This window comes from Peromyscus californicus, unplaced genomic scaffold (assembly GCF_007827085.1).
Source record: "Peromyscus californicus insignis strain IS unplaced genomic scaffold, ASM782708v3 Scaffold_3__1_contigs__length_106647218, whole genome shotgun sequence".
Lineage (NCBI taxonomy): Eukaryota > Metazoa > Chordata > Mammalia > Rodentia > Cricetidae > Peromyscus > Peromyscus californicus.
In genome coordinates this window covers 65,212,617-65,231,261 of record NW_026294551.1, presented here as the reverse complement: position 1 = coordinate 65,231,261, position 18,645 = coordinate 65,212,617, and the positions used below count along the sequence as shown (strand labels likewise).

Genomic DNA, 18,645 nt, shown 5'->3' with positions numbered 1-18,645 from the left:
CATGCTAGGTGAGCACTCTCCATCTGAACCATAACCCAGGCCCAGGCACTCTCTTTTAAATCACTGCTTGCTCTTTTTGCCTTGTTGACCAGAGAAGGCTCTGTGATTCCACCCTGGTCTGTTCCATGTCCCCAAGTGAACAGGGAGATCAGAGAAACTCCCTTCACACCCACCAGGACTCTGAGTAAGGTAAGTCCTTCCCAGATCCATAGTTTGCTTGCTGTCTGGGGATCTGAAAAAGTATGGTGCATGAATCCCAGGGAGGCAGGAGTGTGGGGACTTTAGTCTGAGCCTGTTGACCATCTTGTTGGTGACAAGGAGCCAAACGTCCAAACAAGCACTTCAGGTTGGTGGATGGGGGTATCCAGAAGTCTGTAGAATGGCTGCTGTCAGCATAGCCCTAGCTCATGGTTTTCTCTCTGGTGCTGTCAGGCAGTACCAGGTGACCATCATGGTCAGGCTGGCCCTCTCACTTGGGAGCAGGCAGGAGGTATTTCTGGAGTGTTTGTTCCTAAGCGTCCAGAACTCTTGCTGCAGCACCACACAGGGAACCTCCCTTACAAGTCAGAGTCTTCTCCCTGCAGCCTTCCCATCTCATCAGCACCACTGTCTTCACCAAGAGCCTGTGAGATGTGGCCTTTGACCTTCCAGAGTTCGTCCACACCTTCTAGAAGCTTTTGTGAAGCACTCACTGTGGACAGCACTGTGGCAAATTCTGGAGGTATGAACCTGAAGGTTCAGATGTATAAGTCCATACTTTCCAAAATCACCTTCAGAAGAACCAAGCTAGAAGTCTGGTGATGCACACCTGTCATCCCAGCCCTTGAGAGTCTGAAGGTCAGTGTCAAGGACAGTCTGGTCTCCATGGTGAATTCCATGCCAGCCTGGATACATAGTAAAATGCTGTCTCAAAAAATTAAACACTGGGGCTGGAGAAATGGCTGAGCTGTTCTGAGAGTTTGTTGGCACAGGGAACTTAACTCCAGCTCCAGAGGGTCCAGTGCCCTCTTCTGATTGTTCCTACACCTGCGTACATCCATACCCACATACAAACAAGTAATTAAAAGTAAAAACAAATCTTTTGTTGTTGTTGTTGTTTTTGAGACAGGGTTTCTCTGTGTAGCTTTGGAACCTGTCCTGGAACTTGCTCTGTAGACCAGGTTGGCCAAGAACTCACAGAGATCTGCCTACCTGTGCATCCCGAGTGCTGAGATTAAAGGTGTGTACCAACACCGCCCAGCAAAAACAAGTCTTTTAAAAACAATGATGATTTAATAAAGGACTTAAAGAATAGGTACCTGTGCTAAGAAAGTGCTGAGGAGAACAGAAGTCTTCAAATGCCCAGGGTTCTTTCTGCCCTTAGGTATAAGTCTCCAAGTTTTATTTTTTAATGAAACTAACACTGTGTATGCTAAGAAAAGTAAAAAGGGGCAGTGGTGACAGACATCTTTAATCCCAGCACTCAGGAGACACAGGCAGGCAGATCTCTGTGAGTTTGACGTTAGCCTGGTGTACTGAGGGAGTTCAGGACAGGCTCCAAAGTAACACAGAGAAACCCTGTCTCGAAAAAACAAATAAAAAGGAACTATCCAAAAAAGAAGAAGGAGCTATGAGGTACCAACCAGGTGTGGAGGGCATGTCCTTAATCCCAGGTCTTTGGAACTCACAGGTATATACCAGGGTTAACCGATGAGTATAGCTAATGATCTTAGGGCCCTGATATATCTATACTCTCATGTCTACTGAATCACTGCTTATAATTACTGAGAAATGGAGTAACTGCCAATATAGTGGTGCACATCTGGAATCCCAGCGACCTGAATCATCCTCCTTGGATAATTTAGCAACACCTTGCCTCATAACAAATAAATAATTAATTAAAGAGGGTGGCTGGAGAGATTGCTCAGTGGTTCAGAGTACTTGTGGCACAATCATGAGGACTGGAGTTTTTTTTGTTGTTGTTGTTGTTTTGTTTAGTTTGGTTTGGTTTTTCAAGACAGGGTTTCTTTGTAGCTTTGGAGCCTGTCCTGGATTAGCTCTATAGACCAGGCTAGCCTCGAACTCACAGAGATCCACCTGGCTCTGCCTCCTGAGTGCTGGGATTAAAGGCATGCGCCACCACCGCCCAGTGAGGACTGGAGTTTTAATCCCAGAACCCATATAGTGAGCCAGGTGTCCCACAAACATCTGTAACTCCAGCTCCAAGGACTCTGATGCCTTCTGGTCTCTGCAGGAGTGCACAGTTGCACACAACTGCACTTTTGTCTAAGTGCATGCCCTAGAGGGCTGACGGGGACACACACACACACACACACACACAGGCACACCTTTTTGACAGTTTAGAATATCTAGATGATGAGCAGCTGAAACACTCAGGATGACACATAGAGACCAAATCCTCTCATCCCAGGTAGCTCCTCTGACAGCCTGCCCAGATGGCGACCACTGCAGCCAGTGTGGCTGTGGGCTCATGATGAGGTGACAGGCACACCCACACCAGGGGGCTTCAGTGGGGGTGGTAATGCTGAACCCACAAAGCCTGACATCCCTTACCAGGGAGCCTGGCTGGCAGAGCAGCAATCTGCAAGGTCTTGTGTTTTTGAAATCAGTGTCTGGAGTGTGCCCAGAGCTGGGGTCACCCTATGGTGTTTCAAGGGGGTGCTGAGGCAGTGTAGACTTTCAAATGCTTGCTTAACCTGACCAGGAACTGAAACATTCTTTCACACTGAAGAACTGGAAAGTAAGCTCTGATGAGCAGGTTACTTTATGGTAAGAACCTGACTGGTAGTGGAAGTGTGAAGAAAACTAACCCTCATTATTAACAAGTCTTTGCATCAGTGGCCATGGAAGGCAGTGCCCACTGTGGGGCAGGGGTCACTGAGATTTGTAGAGCTGGGCTGTCCAAGTGTCTGGCTTCCTGAGCCAGCTGTGTGGTGTTTTATATGTGAGTTAATTAAAATAAAGTGCTTTTATTCTAGAAAAAACAATGCTTTTTTAAATAAGGGAGGTGTGGGGTATAGCTTAATAATAGCACATTTCCCCTGCATATGAGGGCCTGAGTTTACTCTCTACTCTAACACTCACAAGGAAGGGAGGGAGGAAGGAAAACTTAAGTGTTCATCAACAGTGAATGGACAAGTCAAAATTGAGGTCAGCCATACAAAGAATGACAAGGAGAATCCTATCATTTTTTTTTTTAAGAATTATTTATTATACATACAGTGTTCTGCCTGCATGTGTCCCTGCAGGCCAGAAGAGGGCACCAGATCTCATTACAGATGGTTGTGAGCCACCATGTGGTTGCTGGGAATTGAACTCAGCACCTCTGGAAGAGCAGTCAGTGCTCTTAACCACTGAGCCATCTCTCTAGCCTGAAAATCCTATCATTTTTAGTAAGATGGATGGAATGAACTGGAGACCATTATGTTTAGTTAAAAAAAAAATAAGCCAAACAGAAAGATGAGCACCTGGGTCTCTCAGCGATGGAATCTATCATAGTTGATACCATCATTTGAGAGGATGGTGGCTCTGAGACTGTGGGAAAATGTCCAGGGTAGAGGTCCTCACAGATTCTATGTTACAGAGAGGTAGAAGCAGACTCTCTGGGGGTGCTGTTGGTTCATTGAGACCCCAAACCTGGACCTGTGACAGCCATAGTCATTTAAAGGGCAGAACTAAGTTCTGGGAGCAGGTCCTGCAGGAAGTGTGGGATGAGGAAGTGCAGAGATTGGACTCTGCTCTGGACACACTCACAGGACAAAGTGTAAGACTGTCCTTGCCAATCCCAGCACTAGGGAGGCAGAGCCAGGCAATTTTTTGTGAGTTTGAGGCCAGCCTGGTCTACAGACACCAAACTGCACAGAGAAACCTGGTCTCCAAAATAACTATATTAAAAAAAAAAAAAAAAAAAAGACTATCCTCTGGTGTGGGAAGGCCTTGGGGCTGTGAATGGTGGAGTTTATCCACTTCCCTGTTATTTCCTGAGAACCTCTGCTGTGTTTGTCTAGGCTGCCTCTGAACTGGGCCTAAATCCCACCGCCCAAGCCCCCAGCAGCTGGGACTATAGTGCAAACCGCTGTACCAAGCTGTGTTAAGAAAAGGATTTTATTTAAGCCACAATAGGGAGTCTTGACTAACCCTTCAACTGAAAATGTAAGCTCAGCACAGTTGTGCTGAGATTTAGCAAATGGTAGTGGAGACAGCCTTCCAGATCCAACCTAGTTGCCAAGTTCTTGGGATCCCAGGCTTCCTAAGCATGCGCTGCCAGGGTGGGGTTCTAGAACACTGGACTAGAAAAGCTCACTGCTACCTAACCTACTCCCTGACATGTTTACTGCTGATTAGCCGTTTAAAGGAAGATGGGACTGCCTTTGGGCCCTGTTTTCTGAGGCTCATTGTTGGGGGAGGAGATTATTTTGGGTTTAGAGAGCACTGACCTGGGTCTTCCCCCACACCAGTTCAGCCCCAATAACAACAGGCGAAGGCACAGGGGCTGGGGTGCGCGTCATACTGAGCAACTCTTGTGGCCTGTCATTGTTTCTTCTGAAGGATTTGTATCTTTGGAGGGCAAAAGTCACCCAGGCTTTCTTGGTAGGAAGCAGGGACCACATCTAGCATGTCAACACATGTGGCCTGTGACTACCACAGGGTGCCCTGGCTATGGGTGTGAAAGAAGTTTGTGGAGCCAGGAAGCCTCCAGTCCCACTATCACCCCATTCTCCGTATCCAACCTAGGCCTCAGGGGAGCTAGCTCTTTGGGGTATTGGAGCCGAGGACCAAGGATTTCCCCAGGCTCTCAGTGACTTTTCTCCATTGGATGGCCTCCAGCCCAAATAGCTAGTTCTTCTTTCCTAAGTCAACTCCTGGTCCTAACGAACATGAGAAGTAGTTTGAGAGAAGCCCAGATCATACCATGGCCTTGTCCCGGCAGGAAGCTTGCATTCCTTTTACCCTAATGGTACAGTCCTCAGAGTATGGTGGCCAAAGGAGGCAAGTTGTTAAGGGCGGCATGGCCCCCAGGCAGTCTCCACACCTCCTACTTGTGAGGAAACACTCTGGATGGTCCAAGCAGACTACTACTCTCCATCTTCTTTGGAGGATCAGGGATGCTCTCTGAAAGTGGGGTGAAGCCCAGCAGGAGGACATGTCTCTCGTAGGCCTTGGTCTGCTTAAACATGATGTCAGTCCCATGCAGGTGATCCAGCACCCCCAGCACCCCATAGCACTGGTTGAACCTGAAGGATGGAAGAGAATGTCTCAGCTGAACCTGGTGGGAAGCTGTGGTTCTCCCTGGGTCCCAGCCCTCCTTCCCATGCTTAGCATCACCGTGCTGCCCGGCTATAACAGCATCCTGGAGCATTGGAAGTATTCCCTTTGAGGGTGGTCTAGGGTTTTTGTTAAAGTTGAGAGCCACTGTGTGATTATGAACTGGAGGGTTGAACCCTGGGCCTTTCATATCGTAGGCAAGTGCCTGCCTGCCCTCTTCTGGGTACTGTGCATGTCTACATGCACAGACACCAGAGTGTGGGGCATTGATGTCCTCCACTGACCTTACCTCTCTTTACCTTGTTCTTCCTGAACCTGAGTTCACCTCTTCACCAAATCTACTGACCTGGGTTCACCAAATCCCCAGCTATCCTCCTGTCTCCTCAATGCTAGGGCTGTAGGTATGCACAGGACCAAAGCAGACATGTGGTGGATGTTGAGATACCTCACTATAGAGACCCACTGGCTGAGTCCTGGTATTAAAGGCCTGCCACCACGCCCTTCATACCTCTTTTCTTTGAGGGTGGAGTGGTTCAAGACAAGGGATGAGGCCTATTTTTGGTGTGGAAACTTTAATCCCACCACTTGGGAGACAGAGGCAGGAGGATCTCTGAGTTTGAGGCCAGCCTGGTCTACATGAGAAGTAGGATAGCAAGGACTACATGGAAAACCCTGTCTCAAAACCAAGGAAAGAGCCCACATTGCATAAAAGTGCCAAATTTTTATGCACACAGGTTCCAGGAGATGATTCAAGGCTCATGAGAGATTCAGCAGGCACAGAACCCAAATAATGTTTCCAAATAATTCCAAACTGCAGGAAGGACCTGGTGTCAAAGGGAAAGGAAAAAAGATGGAGGTGGCCCTACCTAGTTATCATCTTCCCTGTACCCAGGTGTCCCCCTGACTGGCTGACATTCAGATGGAGACTCCACTGTCTGCAGACACTTGGGTCTTGCAACAAGGGTGCTGTTGGCTTACTTGAGGTGGTGGTAGTCGTGGAACTCAGGTGAGGGCAGGAAAGGCAGGTGGTAGCCACAGTGGGAGATAGTGGTGATGATGAGGGCCAAGGACAACCACACAGTGATGGAGGACAGGTGAGAGCCCATTGCTAGAGGACCCACCATAACTGGCAACATGTTGGAAACCTGTAAGAGAGAGGATGATTCCAGGAGATGGAGGGAACCAGCTGGGTGTTCACTCTGCCCTGAGTGGTGCTGCACGGAGACCTTGGCTTGTAACTTAGGACACTCAACTCAGCTTCACCTTCCTCTGGAGCAGAGTCAGTGTGTAGAAGGTTGGGGAGAATAATGTAACACACACTGGGCACCTGGAATAGCTAAGAGATGGCAGCTTTTCAGTGGGAAGAAAAATGACAAGGGCAGAGAACCACCAGCCTCCATTCTGAGCTCCAGGGGCTGTATTTACCACGTGTTCAATAGGGTGGGCATAGACTGAAATCACACCAATGGGTGCTGTCCATTCATGATGTTTCTTGTGAATTTTCTTGTACAACGTTGGGTGGTGAAGGAGCCTGGAAAGATAATTGATAGTTGGTAATTGCCAACCTGCCCTTTGCCTCCATCCTGAGCAGATCATCAGAAAGCAAAGGTGGGAATGAGGTCCACATCTGAGGAGCTGGCATCTACTCCTTGCCCTCTTCTAGTCTGACTGTGGACGATAAGGCGGGCTTATGTTGCCTGGTAACCCCAGTGGTGAAGGAAACTGATGCCATAAAGGACTCTCCGGAAGTGGATGGGAACTGACCCGGTCTCCCAAGCAGGGCAACTCTTCCTTCACTTAGCATCATGTCAGTTGGAGATTAAGTTGTGTCTCAGGCAATTATGGGTGTGGGGCCTGAGGACAGAGACATTCAGTGGCCTCTGCTGACCAGGGAGCTGTCCCAGGGTGAATCCAGCTGTGTGCGTGTAGAGAACTCACCGGTGTGAGTAGTAGAACAGGATTTCCTCCACGAGGGTGAAAAGGGCCAGCTCCACGAGGAACCAGTGGAAGGTGGGCAGGTCTCGGCAGAAGGGGTCTCCCCTCCACTTGAAGAAAGGGTAGAAGATGACCAGCATGGGAAGAGAGATCATAGTCTGGTTGAAAACAGCTGTGCGGATAGACTGACGCAGCTTCACGGGGTCCACCTGCCAGGAGACAGAAGGAATGGAGAAAGGGGACATGTGAAGTAGGTCTCTACCTGACCTGCTCAGGGTGGGCTTCTGGGAGTGACTGGGGTAGTCCACAGCCTGGGGCTGGCCATGGTGAGCTGTACAGTCCTTGTCTGTCCTCGAGAGTGTCCTACAGAGCATAGGTTCTGTGTGCCAGGGTCTGCCACTACTGAGTTCTGGCCTACAGAACACCCAGTGCTCTACAAGGACTGTGAAACACCAGTTAAACACATAGGAACAGATAAGCAGTGATGATTGGCTTAGCCATCTTGATGAAGGATTTCAGAAGAGGTCTCTGACCTCAAGGCACACTAGACTGTTCTAGCCACATACAGGGAACAAGGCATCTGGATGGGTGTGAGGCCAGCATGGGCAGGTCCCCAATCTCAGCTCCCTCTGTGGCCAATCCAGAGATGCTGAACAGATGACACACTGGTCTCAGGAGAAAAGGCTAAGTGGTCACTTTGCATTGCCTAAGAACTGTCAGCCTCCACCCAGTGCCCTGGTGGCTGCAGGATACCCCTGGGTATCTGAGAATTAGGACTAGAGAAACAGGATGGAGGAGTCTGCAGAAAGAGACTAGAAACAATAGGAGTCACCCAGTGTCTCAAACTTGTAACAGTTTAGGAAAAAGTTATAGAGTAAATGGTTGAATCTGAAATTAGTGTGTGGATGAGTCTCCTATATTTTTCCTACATTTCTCGCTGTTTACAACTTCCTTACTATTAAATGCTGGGAAAAAGACAGCCAAGAGGAAGGTCAGAGACTGCATAGCCCGTTCTGAGAGGACATGGACAGTTCTGAGAATGGCATAGACACCTCTGAGAACACAGTGTAGACCGCTCTGAGAAGTGCATAGAGGATTCTGAGACAGTGAAAACCGCTCTGAGAAGGTGCATAGAGGATTCTGAGACAGTGTAGACAGCTCTGAGAAGGTTCATAGAGGACTCTGAGACAGTGTAGACAGCTCTGAGAAGGTGCATAGAGGACTCTGAGACAGTGTAGACATCTCTGAGAAGGTGCACACAGGACTCTGAGACACTGTAGACAGCTTGAGTGCATAGTTGTCTCTGTAGAGAGCTGTGCCTCATGGAAAGCATAACAGGAGGCGGTGTGGACTTGGGTTAAGTGGGGCCAGGGGCTGGTTTTGGATTTGGAAATAGTCTTGGCTGCTGGAGAGATGACTCAGTGGTTATGAGCACAGGCTGTTTTTACAGAGCACCCAGTGAGATTCCCAGCATGCATATGGTGGCTCCTTACTGTCACTCTGGTATCTTCTTGTGGACTCTGGGTGCCCCATATGTGTGGTACACAGACATACATGCAGACAAAGCACCCACACACATTTTTTAATGTATTGAAACAGTCTCATGTAGGGAAAGCTGCTCTTGAACTCCTGATCTCTCCTCCTACCTCCCTCTCAGATGCCACCATTCCAGCTGTGTGCCATCACACCCAGCCAAGGTTTGTGTTTTACTTTTTTTTTTTTTAAAGATTTATTTGTTTATTATGTATACAGTATTCTGCCTACATGTAGGCTTGCAGGCCAGAAGAGGGCACCAGATCTCATTACGGATGGTTATGAGCCACCATGTGGTTGCTGGGAATTGAACTCAGGACCTCTGGAAGAACAGTCAGAGCTCCTAACCTCTGAGCCATCTCTCCAGCCCCCTGTGTTTTACTTTTTAGAGATGGCAAAAGTAAAGCATTTACGTGACAATTCAAAGAGAAATTAGCTGGGTTTTGAAAGAGACAGAATAGTAAGAAAGAGGGAAGCATGCAGAGTCATTTCCTGGATCAAAAAGGACAGGAGCCAGGAGACTGGCAGGCACAAGCCAGAACACAGCATGAGACCCAGTGCTGTTGGAGCTGGTTATGGGGCTTTCATTCCCTTGGTGCAGCAGGAGCCAGGTTAGGAAGGAGGAGATGGGAGAGTGTCTGTGTGGGCAGGCTAGGATGCTAGGAATGCCTGCTGCCATCAGCTCCCACTGCAGCCTGTTCCTAGGATCCTTCAAAAGTCAGCACCTCCCACAGTTAGCCAGGGACTAGATGGTCCCAAGCTCCTTCCTGATGTGTCCTCAGAAAGTCTGAAGCACAGGTGTGCTGGCCTTGGAGTTTCATGGGTTGAGCTCTGCCTCTGCGGCCTGGAAAGCTGAAACTTGAACAGGTCCCTCACCTCTAGACCTTGGCCTCTGGGAGAAGCCCCCACACTGCCTACTGCTCTCTAGTCACTGCATACAGAAAGGTTTCCAGGTGGCACATGATATCTAGAGCTGTAGACTGCTGAGGATCTGTAGGAGCCCTGGAGCTGGAAAGGCCCAGGGTAGGGCTGGGACATGGCTCAGTGGGTAGAGGCCCTGGGATTGATCCTGAGCATCATAACATAATGAGGTGGAGGAAGGAAGATAGGAGTTCAAGGTCATCCTCACCTATATAGGAAGGTGGAGGCCGGCTGGGCCCAATGAAACCCTGTTTGGGTTGGGAGAAGGGAAGAAAGAGGATGTTCTAGTCTATGTCATGTGATACCCAGGGTCCATGACAAAGCTTCATCTGAAACATGACAGCCCCCACAGTGCTCAGCCTGAAGATGAAGGCATTTAGTCATGGTGGCTGCTCAGAGACAGAAGGTCTGCAGATGAAAGGGTCTTACAGGCCAAATACTGACACAAGGGCTTCCAGGCTGTTCTGCCAGGGGGAGCTGGAGGGAGGCTCCCAGCTCTCTGGCGGCTGTCCTCTCAGGAGGGGACCATTTCACAGGGCTCCACCAGGACTCCTTTCCACCCTACTGCCTTCAGGGTCAGGCTGGGCAGACTCCTTGAGAGCAGAGGTGACTCATTGGGCACCTGGGCAGGTTAACAGCCAATTGCCAGGAGAGTTGGGTGGGGCTGAGGGAACAGCTTGTTTTCCTAATCAACCTCTGCAGGGTTGTGTAAGGGAAGATTGTCTGCAGGTTGTCAGAGCAGCAGGCAGGCAGGGCCAGACTGCAGTGTGGTGATTCAGCCCCTACAGTGAGCAAGTGCAGCTGCTAAGAAGCTGGAGCTGTTCCTGCCTTCCTGTGGTTATCTTGACAGCTCACTCTGCTGGCTGCCTTGGATGATGGTGGTGCATGCCTTTGATATCAGCACCTGGGAGGCAGAGGCAGGCTGATCTCTGTGAGTTCAAGGCCACACTGGTCTACATAGTGAGTTCCAGGACAGGCAGAACTACATAGAGAGATCCTGTCTTAACAAAAAAATAAATAAGGATTTGCTAACATGACTACCTCATTCATCCACGGTCTGCACCACCATCTGCCACAGTGAAGTTTCCTCCCTTGGGGCAGTGGATGTCTGGTTTCAGATCCATGGTCCCTGTGCCATGGGTAAAGTGCTGCTGGTGTCTCTGAGACAGCCCAGGCCAGGCTGAGGCAGTCATTTCTTTCCCTAATACGCTAAGCACAGTGTCATGAGGCATCCTGTGCTGGGAACAACAAGACCAGGACATTGGTGTAGACTGGTGACTGGCTGAGTGGCCTTTTCATTTTGTTTTTTTTACTGGTGTGTGTGTGTGTGTGTGTGTGTGTGTGTGTGTGTGTGTGTGTGTGTATAGGTGTCTCTGTGCCCTGATGAGCACCTGAAGGTCAGAATAAATGAAGTTTTTCTTCTTCCTCTGTGTGGGTTCCAGGGATCAAACTCAGGTCTTTGGGCTTGGCAGCAGATGACCTTACTTGCTGAACCATCTCACTGGCCTTTTCTTTTAGACAGGGTCTCATGTAGCCCTAGGTACATTCAGACTTCTCATGTAGTCAAGGATGACCTTAAACTTCTAATCTTCCTGCCTCCACTTCCCTGAATACTTGGATTATAGCTGCACACCCTTACATGGCATATGTGCTTTGGGGGTGGAACCCAGGGCTTCTTTCAGGTTAGACAAGCACTCTACCAACCAAGCACACACACACACACACACACACACACACACACACACACACACACACACACACTCACACACACGCTCCCTTCTCTCTAAGCTGGATTCAGGTCACCTGGAAGGTAAGTCATCTTCTTGCCCTGACTCTGGTCCCTGCATCCCCAGACTAACAGCCGCAGTGACACTCACCGGCTCATTCTTGCCCAGTTGGATGCGGTAACGGGAGATGAAGGTGGGTTTTCCTGTGGTGTCCACCACCAGCAGGAGGCCATTGAAGCCCCAGAAGCAGAGCCCAGGCACCAGGGCAGCACCTGAGGCAGAGAGCAGAGGGTCCTAGAGCAGCCCTGGGTACAACAGTAGCTCACTAGGAAGTGACTGAACACCTGCATGGATCTGTCCCTGCCTGGTGGCACACTGCTTGTGTCCTAGCCATGGAATCTGGAAAAGTCACTAAATGTCCGTGTTTGTTCTGTCTTGTCTGTCTGTCAGTCTGACTATGTGTGTTCACCCCTCCCCTGTGTGTGTGTTTGTGACAGGGTCTCTCTGTGTAGTCCAGGCTGGCCTTGAACTCATTTCACCCCTGGCTTGGCCTCTCAAATGCTGGCATTAAAGGTGTGTCTCACCACACCTGGGGTTTTGGGTTTTGTTTTGTTTTGTTTGACTTGTTTAGAGGCAGGGTCTCACTCTGTCCTAGGCTGCTCTGAAACTCACTGTATAGTCCAGACAGACCCCAAACTCATGGCAATCCTCCGGCCTCATCTGCCTGCTGGGATAAGTGTTGCTGCTGTACCCTCTAAGCACAGTTACTGATGACATTTCATTTTGCTCTGAGCAGTGTTCCTTATGGATGGTGAAACAGTTTGGCCGCCTGGTCTATTATTCCCAGTGCTGACACTCCATAAATATTTTAGAAGTGGGACCTTGGTGGTGCAGGCCTTTAATCCCAGGACTTGGGAGGCAGAAGCAGGCAGATATGTGTGAGTTTGAGGCCAGACTCGTCTACATAGTTAGGTTCAGTACAGCCAGGGCTACACAGAGAAACCTTGTCTGGATCAAAATCAAAATAAAATAAAAATCACAAGAATACCTGGGGGATAGAGAGACATGGCTCAACAATTAATATCACTGGCTGCTTTTCCAGAGGACCCAGGTACAATGCACAGCACCCACATCGTGGCTCCCAACCATTTGCAACTCCAAGGAAAACCAATACCCTCCTCTGACCTCCCAGCTCATATATGAGCATGGTGCATAGACTCAAGCATACACACAAACACATACAGGAAATAAATTGTAATTTTAATCACAGGAAACATTTAGAGTAGCCTAATGCTCTGTGAGTAGGAGATGACCTAAGAGTCCTTCACATGACAGAACAGAGCTGCCACTTTGAAATATTAAGCCCTTGCTCACGGGGCAGTTGGCTACAAGTTTTCAGCAAAAACCTTGGTTAAAAACAGCAGGTTGGGCAGGTAGTGGAGCATGCTGTAATCCTAACAGTCAAGAAGCAGAGGCAGGAGGATATCTGTGAGTGAAAGTACAGCCTGGTCTATAATCTGAATTCCAGGACAGCCATGACTACATAATGAGACCCTGTCTCAAAAAACACAACAAGCAGGGCAGTGGTGGCGCACGCCTTTAATCCCAGCACTCGGGAGGCAGAGCCAGGAAGATCTCTGTGAGTTCGAGGCCAGCCTGGTCTCCAAAGTGAGTTCCAGGAAAGGCACAAATCTACACAGAGAAACCCTGTCTCGAAAAACCAAAAAAAAAAAAAAAAAAAAAAACAAAACACAACAAGGTCAAGTAGTGGTGGCTACAAGTCTAATCCAGCACTAAGGAGGCAGAACCACTAGGATCTCTGTGAGTTCAAACCAGCCTGGTCTCCAGAGAGAGAGCCAGGACAGGTGCCAAAACTACACAGTGAAACCCTGTCTTGAAAAAAAACAACACCAAAAACAAATAACCCAACAAGAAGCAGCAGATTGAAGCCACAAACAGGTAAAGGCATTTGCAGCAAGCTTGACACCTGAGTTCAGTTCCCAGTACCACATGGTAGAAGGCAAGAACCAACTTCTGCAATTGTCCTCTGACCTCCACATGCGTGCTCTGGCATGCTCATGCCTCCTTCATAGGCACATGAAATAAATATAATAATGATAATAAAACGACAACAACAAATGATAATGAACTAGTATGGGGAAAGAACAAGTGTGGAGTCCAACACACAGCCCTCAACTTGCATCCTCACCTATAAGGAACAGCATCCACTCGTTGCCTTCAAATGTAGACAGCAGTTTCTCCCACTGGGTCTGCCAAAAGTAGCCAGAAGCACCCCAAAACCTCTGAAGATGCCTTGGAGAGAAAAGCATTTACATGGTTGCGAGCAGATGGGGAAGCCAGTTCTTTCATGCCCTGCCTCCACCCCAAAGATGTGGGGCATGCTTACCATGTGACTGAGTTCCAGAAGGCTACAGACAAGAGCAGCCCAGAGCCCAGGATGAGAGCTGTCCTCCTCATGGAGCCCCAGATGTGTCCTTCCTGCAGGAGGTGAGGGTGTCAGGCCGATCAGGCTCCTGCTGGGAGCAGGTGGATGACCTTTCCCTGTCTGTGGAAGGTCCTTCCCTACCAAGGGCTCTTGGCTGTGTCTGGGTGTGTTTGTGAACACCAGGACTCTAGACTGGGGGAGGGAAGAGGATTGCTCCAACTTCAAGATACTGTTGAGCAATGTTGCCGCCCAGATCTGGATGGAAAAGGCATTGAACAGCTGTGCCATGTGTATGTCATCAGACCTCATGGCAAAGGTAAGGAGCCACTCAGTGTGTCCTGGAGTCTCCTTTTCAATGGTCACAATTACAGGCAGGTATGGTGGCACACAACTGTAATCCCAGCTCTTGGGAGGTGGGCACAGGGAGATGAAGAATTCAGTGTCGGCCTGGCCTGCTTGAAACCCTGTCTCCAATTGTTCACTGACAACCACTGGATTATGGCCCTTACACAATGTCCAAAACATTCTAAACTAGAGGTCATAGAAGGCATGAAGACCAAGTAGCAGGGTCCCAGGCCTCTCCCAGTGTCACACCCACATCCCTTGTACTGTAGACATGGATGACAAATGTCACAGCACACTCTTCCTCAGCCTGCTGTGCTCTGCTTATAGTCCTTCAGAGGACATAATTAGCAGGGCAGTGGTGGAGCACGCCTTTACATCCAGCACTTGGGAGGCAGAGGCAGGTGGATCTCTGAGTTGGAGGCCAGCCTGGTCTACAAAGTGAGTTCCAGGACATCCAGGGCTACACAGAGACACCCTGTCTCAAAAAACAACAAACACATAGGACATACTGGATGTAGGGTCTCTATGATGTGGACACCAGGTCTCACTCCAGCTAATGACTAGGACAGACACGGAACTTTCACGGAGCTGACCTGAGAGGACACTACTTTCTTCCAGACTCAAGACCCGAGGGCCATATGGTTTCATGGGTCCATTCCCAGAAACCTGAATCTTCAAGTCAGCTCTCAGCCCTGTCTATTCTACTCTCCATCCAAAGATAAAAAGTCCTTTTCACAGCCAGTGAAGGTACACGTTAGGGCACAGCCTCAGGAATGCACTCTCTCGTCTCTCCTTTCCTACTCTGAAGTCTCTTTCTCTACCTGCCCTCTGTCTAGATTGGATTGCCCCAGACCAATCACAACTTGTACTGTGTGTGTGTGTGTGTGTGTGTGTGTGTGTGTGTGTGTGTGTGTGTGCGTGCGCACATGCCAGATGCCATCCCTGGGTGTTGATCCTCAGGCCTGCCCACCTTGTCTTTTGCAACAGAATCTCTAACTGGGACCTGAAGTTCACTGATGAGGCTTGGTTGGCTGGCCAGCAAGTCCAAGGTCTCAGGCTGTGTTTTCCTCCCCAGGGCTGGGATTACAAGTACATACTGTGGTACCCTGCCTTTACATCCCTTCTGGGGATTGAACTCGGTTCCTCATGCTTACATGCAAGTACCTTAATGACCAAATCATCTCCCCAGCCCAAGAACTTCTTCTCTGACACAAATCATTCTAACTTTGACAAGCTTTTTGGGCTGTCCCAGTGAATCCCTTTTAGTGTTCTGAGGACAATTCAGCGACTTTCTGGACTGTTACAGGATTTTTTATTTGTTTGTTTGTTTGTATGGGTTTTTGTGTTTTTTTGTTTCTGTTTTTGTTTTTGAGACTTGGTCTCACTGTGTTGTCGTAGAACTCCTTATGTGAACCAGGCTGGCCATGAACTTACAGAGATCTGCCTGCTTGCCTGCTTCTGCTTCACAAGTGCTGAGATTAAAGGTATGGCCACAGTTGGGGATTTTTTTTGTTTCTTTTTTTGTTTGTTTTAGTTTTTAATTTTTGAAACATTTTCTCTGTGTAGCTCTGGCTGTCCTGGAACTTGCTCTGCAGATCAGGCTGATCTCAAACTCACAGAGATCTGCCTGCCTCTGCTTTCTTAGTGCTACAATTAAAGGCATTCACCAGCACTGCCCAGTCAGTTTGGGGATTCTAAAGCTCTTGGATTCAATAAACTGCATTAGTCAATGAAAAGTTGAATTTCAGAGCTGGGTCTGGTGGTACACGCTCAGACACATAGAATAAAATAAATCCTGTTTTAAAATTACAAAAAAAATAAAAAGAAAGGGTGAATTTCATGTACAGGATTGCTCAGGAGGGTTTCCTGAGCTCTGCAGCAGGCCAGATAAAGAACAATGGTCCCCTTGGAGTGCAGGGACATGCAGTGTAGAGCTGAGCTGGGTCAAAGGATGTCCCTCCACCTCTCAGTGCATGGCAGCTTTATTGTCTCTACAGCAGTTGAAGAAATGACCAGTTCCAAAGCTCAGGGCTGAGACAGAGAGAAGAGGGTCAGTGTAAAAGGTTATGAACTTTCCAGCTCTCTCTCTCTCTCTCTCTCTCTCTCTCTCTCTCTCTCTCTCTCTCTCTCTCTCACACTCTCTCTCTCTCTCTCTCTCTCTCTCTCTCACACACACACACACACACACACACACACACAGAGATAGAGAGAGATGAGATGAGAGAGAGAGAGAGAGAGAGAGAGAGAGAGAGAGAGAGAGAGAGAGAGAGAGAGAGAGAGAAGCAAGTACATTGTGTAGTCATAAAGGGGTTTGGATCCTGGTGCTCTGTGCCTGGTCACTAAAATGAAAATATCACCTTGGAGCAGCCACCCCTGAAGCCTTGGACTGTATAGAAAACATAAAAGAGCCAGGGACTGGTGGCACACATCTTTCATCCTCACACTCAGGAGCCAGAGGCTGGTGCATTTCTGAGTTTGAGGCCAACCTGGTCTACATAGAAATTCCAGGACAGCCAGGACTATGTAGAGAGCAAAAGGGAACAGGAGACTATGGAGCCTCCAGGGAGGAGCTACCCTTAACCAGCACAGTGGGAGAGCAGGTGCTTACCTGGTTGGACTTCCCATGATGTCTTGGGCTTTCCATGTCTCCTCTCATCTGGAAGACAAAGTACAGGTTTTGGAGTCCCTGCCACATGCCACTGGGGAGGGGACAGTGAAGGAGGACAAGGCTGGCACCAGACAAACTGATCCTAAAACTTATACTGGGGAAATGAACAGTAAAGAGCTAAGAAAATGCCAGAAAGAAAGAGTGTTGGGAGGGGCAAAGACAAGGACTGTGACTCTTCCAACACTGAAGGCAGAGCTTCATACAAAACTGACTGGGGGCTGGAGAGATGGCTCAGCAGTTGAGAGCACTGGTTGCTCTTGTGAGGACCCAGGTTCCGTTCCTAACACCCACAGGATGGTTCAAAACCATCTGTAACTCCAGTTCCAGGAGATCTGATGCCCTCTTTGGCCTCCTTAGGCATCAGGCATGTATGTGGTACATATACTTACATGTAGGCAAAGCAATCATACACTTACATCCTTAAAAAATATTATGTGCTGGTGTTTTTGTGTGTTGTGGGTATTGCACATGAGGGCAGGTCCCTGTGAAGCCTGAAGAGGGCATCTCACAGAGTGACTGGAGGTGGGGCTACAGGTCATTGTGAGACAATGAATGTGACTTCTGGGGCCTGAACTGGGTCCTCTGAAGGTGAGGAACACTCTTATTGACTGAGCCATTTCTCCAGCGCTGCCCTTTCCCTTTTCTGTACTTCTTGGTTGTTTTATTCTATTTAATTAGGAGTGTACGTGAGTTATTCTCAATTGTTGACTTTTGAGTCAACAGTTCTCTAGGAGGAGTTGGCCTGGGGACAGCTGGCACATGCTGAGAGCCCTCGGGGTTCTAGTGCCTGCCTTGATTTGCCCCTGGCCTGGCTAGTGAATAGCCTGTTTGTTTTATGACAGAGCTTTAATAAGTTCATGGTAAGATACTCAGTTTCACTACCTTTAAGGGACAATGAGCTGTCACCTCACACTGGTTAGGGACAGCTGCTGTAAAAAATGCAACACAGGGCTGTGGGGGTGGCTTAGTGATGAAGCTGGTGTGCAGCATTCAGGAATTTCAGGGTTCCAACCCCAACAGCAGACAGAATGATGCAAGAGTTCCTGTATTCCCAGCACTCAGCAGTCAGGAGGATAGGAGTTCAGAGTAAGGAAGTTTAATGGGATCCAGGTGTAGTGGGACACAGTTGTCATCTCAATGCTGGGGTGTCAAGGACCAAGGGACCCCTGGGCTCATCGGCTAGCCAGTCAGGCTAGCTGAATCAGAACACTCCATGTTCAGTGAGAGATCCTGCTTCAAAAGTTAAGGTGGATAGTCTGGCATGGTGGTGTATGCCTTTAATTTTTAGTTACAGTGTTGGGAGGCAGCCAGGCTACATAGTATTAATGAGGTGAAGAGTGATTGAGGAAGATACCCAACTTCAACTGTGGACTACACACACACAAACACACACACACAACGACTGAGGAAGACACCCAACATCAACTGTGGACTACACACACACACACACACACACACACACACACACACACACACACACACACAACTTGCAGACACACAGAAACTGTCACTGAAAACTAGGTAGCAATTTCTCTTTGTCCCTGGTAGGCACTCCCAGCATGGTCTGATTCACAAGGCCAGCAGACCAGCCCAGAGGAATAGGTCACCATCATCCCAGGGCCCACCCTGTTATTGCCTGGGGCCATACCCAGCTTCAGGGATTTAGGTCTCCTAGCCCAAGGTGGGACAAGGGGAAGGATCCTAGACCTATGGAAATGAGGATGCTTGGTGTTGTGTAGGCTCCTAGGCCTGTTTATCCCCTGCCCCTTGGGGAGCTCTTTCCTGGAGGTGCCAGGCAGGGATGA

General features: G+C 48.8%; 1 protein-coding gene across 1 annotated transcript; it reads right to left on the bottom strand.

The window, feature by feature from the left end:
* Window positions 1-4,086: 4,086 nt before the first annotated feature.
* On the bottom strand, window positions 4,087-16,850 carry LOC128122718 (fatty acid hydroxylase domain-containing protein 2-like). Its single transcript, XM_052758403.1, has 8 exons — window positions 16,781-16,850; window positions 13,789-13,880; window positions 13,591-13,694; window positions 11,532-11,653; window positions 7,204-7,409; window positions 6,691-6,796; window positions 6,244-6,410; window positions 4,087-5,234 (listed from the first exon to the last, which is right to left on the bottom strand). The coding sequence occupies exons 1-8, from the start codon at window positions 16,826-16,828 to the stop codon at window positions 5,036-5,038; spliced, it is 1,044 nt and encodes a 347-aa protein (XP_052614363.1). The 5' UTR covers window positions 16,829-16,850; the 3' UTR covers window positions 4,087-5,035.
* Window positions 16,851-18,645: the final 1,795 nt, after the last annotated feature.

Bases quoted from the DNA above. Each gene is read 5' to 3' on its own strand.
- LOC128122718 (XM_052758403.1), bottom strand. From the start codon at position 16,828: ATGAGAGGAGACATGGAAAGCCCAAGACATCATGGGAAGTCCAACCAG. The intron at 13,881-16,780 runs GTAAGCACCTGC...CACCTCCTGCAG, and splicing joins ATCATGGGAAGTCCAACCAG to GAAGGACACATCTGGGGCTC. The intron at 6,797-7,203 runs GTGAGTTCTCTA...TTATCTTTCCAG, and splicing joins CTGTTCTACTACTCACACCG to GCTCCTTCACCACCCAACGT.